Source organism: Anomalospiza imberbis, chromosome 4, assembly GCF_031753505.1.
Source record: "Anomalospiza imberbis isolate Cuckoo-Finch-1a 21T00152 chromosome 4, ASM3175350v1, whole genome shotgun sequence".
NCBI lineage: Eukaryota > Metazoa > Chordata > Aves > Passeriformes > Viduidae > Anomalospiza > Anomalospiza imberbis.
Genome location: NC_089684.1, coordinates 5,960,349 through 5,967,100, shown reverse-complemented (window position 1 = coordinate 5,967,100; position 6,752 = coordinate 5,960,349). Strand labels below are relative to the sequence as shown.

The following is a 6,752-nucleotide window of genomic DNA, read 5'->3' as shown; positions in this document are numbered from 1 at the left end:
AAAAAAAAAAAAATTGCCTGAGAGTAAAAATACTACCGAAAACTGAAACTTAACACCACTGACTGTGAGAGATAACATCTCTAAACGGGCACACAGCACCCGCCCAACTTCCTGCAGCTCCCCCACTTCAGGGCAGAAACTGTGAGGGGTTAATACCTCAGCACCTTGGCAAATCCCAATCCTTCTGCCTGGTTTGGACACCTTAAAAGTTCGCCTTCTCCTAAGAAACAGTCTGGAGAAACATATACAAAGGCACTGACTTTCAAGGGTGCCTTTAAAGCGATGAGGTGTATAAATGAGCTGAGAAACCGTGCCTCAGAGGAGCGGAGGGAATGAAGGCAGTACTCAGCAGGCACTACCTGGTGTTCTCCAGAGAACAGCCACAGCACGGAGGTCTGACAGAGGTGCTCCTTACAAAATTAAAATAAAATCAGTGACTCGGATTCCTCTCCACTCTCTCTACAGCAGTATTAGCCTATATAAAACAAGGAGCTATTTCCACTGACATTTCACCTTCTTACACCAGTCCAAAATTAGATCTGAAGTTCACCAAGAAGGCTGGGCAGTGCTTGGATTCTTAGTGGTGAGAAGCTTGGCAGCACACCTTTTAGCTGCTGCTGAATTATTTAGATCATGGGTGTGTAATTGAGAGCAGGACTAGCCCAAAGGAGCTACCTATCAGCTACTCATCAAAAAGTAATATACCAAACTTTGATAAGGCTTTCTGTGCCTTTGCTGAGTTATTTAAAGCTGCCACACACAGAAGAATACCTCATTTGAAAAGCTGTAATGTACCATAGCTGAATTTCGTGCATCCCAAGCCTTTGTGCAACTGCCTTTGCCTCCCCAGCAAGTCTGGGGTCCTGGGCAAAGCACTATTTGTGGTCCCCATGGCTTCCTTCCGCCCCACTACTATTTTCATTATTGTTGACAGAAACATTGTGCACCTGCTGCTGTTACTGCAGTGTGGAAATCCCCCTCAAAGCACTCACCAGAAAGGTCATTGAGCTGTTTCTTCAGCTGTAGCATCAGCAGGGAGACAGTGCATCCTCTCTGGCTTAAGAAACACCCACACATGTGCCAGCACTCCCCTCACTAGCCCCTTGCAATAAATCCAGTCAGCGAAAGTAGCTAACCTAAGGCAGCAGGGATGAAGCCAACCTGGCCTGCCACCTGCACTACCAAGTGGGATGATGCCAGAAGAGGCACAGGGGCAGGGAGTGTTTCCCTGAGGCATCTAAGGAAGTGAGATGGGTGTACCAAGCATGGGCAGTGCCTTGGCCACAAGCTTTGTGGTAGCTGCACAGGGAGAGCCTGGCCCTTACCTGCCTCCCATCAGAGATTCTTGCAGTCATCTCAGCTGAGCACATCACAGAATTGTACAAGATTAACTTGATATTGCTTGTAGTGCTAATGGACAGGCACCCGGTTCCCAGTGTTTCAGAGCTGAACTTTATGCTATTACAGGGTGGACAGATTTTATGGCTTTGTGCAAGCACGGGTAACAGATCTCCCTGTGACACAGCCATTTTTGTGCATGTTATTGCGCATCAGCCCAATATATTCTGCTCTCAGCTCACACACCTGTTAGGCTGGTATGAGAATGGTAATCACATCTGAAGGGCACTCTGTCCACATATTTTATGTACCTGAATCAATCTGCGTCACACCCAACAGCTTAAAAAACTGCAAAAGGGCGAGTGCTCTCAACTTCTGTCTGTGCCAGCCCAAAGTGCAGAGTGCTTTGCAATGGACACAGCCTGCCCACCGCCACAACCATGTGAGTCATTGTGCACCCTTACTCAGATACACTACAGCTTTCCAGGAATCAGAACTTGCCATGATGCAGTTATGTTGAAAGCCCTGGACAATGCTAACTTGATTTCTGATTCATTCCATTAATTGGTTGAAACTGCAAAATGAGATTTTTCCAGATAAGGAAGCTGCAAGCAAGCCACACGGGGATCTATGAGGAACGGCGGAAGTACGGCTGAGCTTGCATTGGGTGGGGGATGGATTTTGACACAATCTCTTCCACGAGGTAACCTGTTCAAAGCACAGCCACGGAGTAGCAGCTGAAGAGGTGCCACAGCTCCCAACCTCTACATTTGAGGCCAAGCTTGAATAAGTCACCTTTCAGTTCTAGTTGCTCTTTCCACCTTGTGCTGCCTCAAGCACGGCACTTCCCAACCTGTTGGATGGGTACTCCAGAAATTGTAAAGGCAGCTTACGCTAATTGCTCATTCTGAGAGGTCACAGTCACCTATCAAACCCATGCCATCAGGGGCTTCTGAAAGATTAAAAATGAGAGACAAACAAGAGGATTATTAAAAATTTAACTATATACCATATTTATTATCAATCCACAGGATAATCTGATTGCTACATGAGCTCATAAAAGCTATTTCACCTTTACAAAATTAAAAAAAAAATGTGCCACAAGGATGTCATAACTGCTGATAACCAAGGACTGAATCTTAAAATTATAAATTTTGCTGTAGAAAAGATTAAAAAAAATTATATTCACTTTAGAATTTTACTTTGAATAAAATATTCCCCTGTATAAAAAATAAAAAAGCTTGCTCTGGTTAGAATTAGAGTATTTTTCTTCTTTTTTAAATCTGGGAATTTGCATAATATCTCTGTAATAAGTTTCTTTTATTTTTTCTATTGTACCACGCGGCATTCAAGCATAGCAGATTAGAAACAAACATGATGAAAGCAGTCTCAGAACATATGAAATCCACATGGAAAGTTTTAGTTTCCTTTCCCTTCCTCTATTCTTTAAAGACACTTTAGCAAGAATAGCCTTGGAAAAGAATACAGGTGGAGAGGGACCTTCAATGTGCCATTAAGGAGAGCAAGGTAATAAAAGGCCTTTTGTAAGTGCTTTCTTAATAAGGTGCAGAAGCAGACTGCAACTTTGCTAGTACTGCACTATGTACAATATTCACAATAGATTTTTCTTTATTTAAAAATATTCCAGCTAGTTCACATTTTCTCTCCCATTCTGAGGCTTTCAGTTCCATCACAGCCTTGACAGCAAGAAGCGCAGCAGCACCACTTCCCTTGTGGTCGGTTGGTCCTCTTATGAAACACTGGAACCTGTGAGTGGGCCAAAGTTCTTGGGTTCTTTTCCTATGTAGCAACCTTGGAAATATGGGTTCAGGTATACACACTGACTGCTGGAGTCCTGAGTTAAAAACACTCCGGCACTGGAGTCAGACACTGCAATGTTTTATATTGCCAAGGCTTTACCTTAGGGTTTTGTCTCGTGTGCGTCAAGGGATGAACCTCTCCTAGAGAAACGTAAAATACAAAACCAAACAAAACAAAGCTAAAAAAACCACACTGTCAAAGGCTTAGCAGCTCTTGACTCTTGACTGAGTGATGTCTGACGTTTTCTTGATGACGCTGGCCCGTGTCTCACGGTCTGGCTGGCTGCTGCTTGTGGAGGCTGTGGACACTACTTGTGGCAGAGGGATGTCTGGGAAAGGAGGCCAGGAGCTATTGTAAGGCAGTGGGCAGCTTTCTTCTTTGATGGTGACTTGGAGGTCAGGCTTGTTGGCTACAAAAGTTGCCATGCTGGGAAGCATATGAGAAGTGTTCCTCATTCCTAGATTGCTGAGATACTGTTTGCCTTCAATGTTTTTTTTCTGCCAATGAAGTCGTCCCTAGAAATGGGGGAAGAAAGGAAGACTGTATAAGAGAACACAACCTTCATAAAGTACTCCAAGTAACAAGATGAAGATAGGAATATCCACATATTGCCTGGGAATTATCCCACCTCTAGGAGCCTGAGACTCTAGCCACTGGCTTAGGATATCTTTGCTCTCAGCCATTTCTCCTTTTCTGATGTCATGTGCTTAAATTTTGTTGGCTCTCGACCACTCAAGAGGCACTATCTATAGCTCCTCTGAATGGAAAATTAAGGTCTTATTCCCAGTATGCCAGAGACAAAAATGGATGCAGACATTTAGAACTCCAAATGGTAGTGTCTCCTCTGTTACCAGAGAGAGCATCTTCCTGCCAAGAGGCAGGCACAGAGACCCAACACTACCCAAGCTAGCAATACAGGTGAGGCTGCTGGGAAACCACTGACACTCGACAGTGCATCCCTCATCACAGGGAAGTTCATTGAGGGAAGATGAGCATCCAGTTGTTTGCCCACCACAGATGCTGCAGTGGCATGTTCTGTTGAAGGAGGTCTGCGGAGTCACTACTGGCAGTCTACGGATGGGCACCACCGCAGCCAAGGCACCAGAGACCACGTGGGTCAGCCGTGTTGTTATACAGAGCATAACTGCTAGTCCTCCAAGGAGGAGGATTCAGAGAGCCTCTGGTGGGGGACACAGCGGGAGAGAGCTTTGCAAAAGGCCTTATGCAAAAATACAGCTGGAGGACAGGGCATCCAAGAGCCCTCAATGAGCTTTACTTGGCTTTTAAGTACACATGGAGATTGGTAGGTCTGGCACCTTGATGGCAGCCCCAAAATAAAAGGCAAGTGGTGTTTTTGTCTATGTGCAGCTCAGGTTATTTTCCCCATGGATTCCTTTCACCCAGCAAAACCCAACTGACTGCTCAGGAAAGCTTTCTGCCCCACCTACCTCAAACATTCTAGCTTCATTTCAGTCATAAGTGTAAGCATTTCCTCCAGTTATATGAGTTCAAGTGCCATTTAAGGAAAATGAAGTGAGCGAGCTTTCAACCAAGATAAAATACTCACTACCCAGCAACATCAATGCATCATGTTAACATACTAGCTGGCACTGTTGATGGCACTGCAGAACATCTTATTATACAAATTAATCTTGTAGTTTGGACAGATGAGGAGCAGTTAATTTGTAGAGATATTAGTTCTCTGACAATCATCCAAATGTCTGTAATCCCCTGAACCTTCCTGGTCTGCTTTTCTCCCCTAGCTATTACCAAAATGAATATTCCATGGATAGACAGAGTTGAAATAGCGAAGGGAGATAAATAGCTCAGGGAGACCTTGACCCAAACTGCTAAAAATCCAGAAAGCACTTACCTCTGCATTTTCTTCGTCGCTTGGAACGCTGTCAGTTGTTTCACTTTCTGTCAAACAAAATAGAAACAAAAATGAAACTCATGCTGTTCTATCTATAGTAGCAAATTCCAGCTCAAGAGGCCTGATGTATGTCCAACAAGTGGAAGGAAACAAACAGAATCAAGTCAAACAACCAGAAAACAATGGAGAAGCATGGAGACCCTGCCACAGCAGGATTAGACAGCACAGCTGCCTTGAACAACTAGGGTAAATTCACAGTTAACATAATGGTTATGGTAATGGTAATGGTTATCCCAGTTAACATGTCTATATTATGGAAAAGACAGCAATAGAGAGGGAAGAAGTAGATTTGTGCTTTCTGGGAAGAATCTCCAGCAAGCAGGGGATGCCCCCTTTCTCTTGCCCCTCTACAGCCACTCCAGGCCCTGCAATAGACAAAGTTCTGTCCAAATCTTTATCTCCTGGCAAAATCAGTAAATTCCATCCTACAGGAGATAAATGTGGTTTTGTTTCATGAACTGTTATTTCAGCCTGCCACCTCAAGGGCTTGTTGTCACTTCTGGGGCTTTATTACTGTTGATATACTCCAGTACAGTTGATATAGTTTTGCTTTTGCTACCACTCTCCAGCCTGTTTCTCAACCCTTCAACCCCCACTTGAGCAAGTGGCAATAGAACAGTCTGCAGCCCCATCACCTCCCCCCACTGCACATGGCCTCCCTCACCCTCATCACCTGCAGCACAGCACAAATACAGGAGTACAGTTCCAGCGGGACAGCCACCCTCCTGCAGTTGCAGCCCTCCCTTGAAGAAGAGCCCTAAATCCAGGAAGTTTTACTGTATTTTCAAGCCTACATGTGCCTGAAGACACATCTCCAACTGTCTGAGGGTCAGGCTCCTGGCCAATGAGTGGCTGTGACTGCTGCCTCAGATACCTCTGAGACAGGGCAGAAACCCCTCTTTTCAGTCTGCAGTGATGGCTGCTGCCTTCAGCACAGCCACTGGTTCCCCAGACTAATCCAGTGGAGGCCTAGACTGCAGGTTTCCTTCAGCTTGTGGGGTTTTGAACCACTGTGTCCTGTTTCCTGGGAGGATAACCCTAGGCATCCATCAGGATACCAACACTCCAACCCCCACAGCAGGGCTGCACAGACAGGGCATATCCAAAAGAACACAGAAATCACACAATTCAAGGAATGATGTGATGAATTATCATAGCAGGCAAGAGGGCTCTGAAGCCCCAATTTTCACTCTCAGCTCTGTGCATATTAGTCCACGCAAACTGCTTTGCACAGCCCCTGCAACTCTGCCTTCCCAGAGACCAATCTCACGCTCTGCACTGGACATGAGTGCTAAGAGTGCATGGATCATGCCTCGTGGATCGTGCCCCTGCACATCTTCAGAGAGACTGGCAGTACCTTGCCATCCTCTCAAGGCTTGGCTAAGCATTAGGTTCAGGCAGAAGACTGTAAATCATGGGGCTGAACCACTGTTTCAGACCCCAGGATCGAAACTGTACTCAAAGTCCTTTCACTCCAGCCCAGCTACTCCAGACTGCTGCTTCCAAAGCCAGCACCTCTCCTGTGCCTGAGTCTCCACCACAGTGTGCAGTAAGCAGAGGAACAGTCCAAAACATTAAATATAACTGCAATGCCCTGTGAAGCTAATGCACTGCAGGGCTTCTCCTTCACTGACCCAGGCAGAGAAAGTTGTGCCAATGT

The 6,752-nt window shown here is 45.5% G+C and overlaps 1 protein-coding gene across 7 annotated transcripts in view; it reads right to left on the bottom strand.

Annotated features, from left to right (window-relative positions):
* Positions 1–2,324: 2,324 nt before the first annotated feature.
* The window catches only part of IRF2 (interferon regulatory factor 2), a 39,447-nt gene continuing 35,019 nt past the window's right edge, over positions 2,325–6,752 (bottom strand). For all 7 annotated transcript variants that reach the window (XM_068186946.1, XM_068186951.1, XM_068186953.1 and 4 more), the window contains 2 exons: positions 5,033–5,079; positions 2,325–3,674 (listed from right to left, as the gene is read on the bottom strand). In XM_068186946.1, coding sequence (XP_068043047.1) covers positions 3,363–3,674; positions 5,033–5,079 — 359 coding nt within the window. In that variant the 3' untranslated portion in view covers positions 2,325–3,362. The remainder of the gene's footprint in view (positions 3,675–5,032; positions 5,080–6,752) is intronic.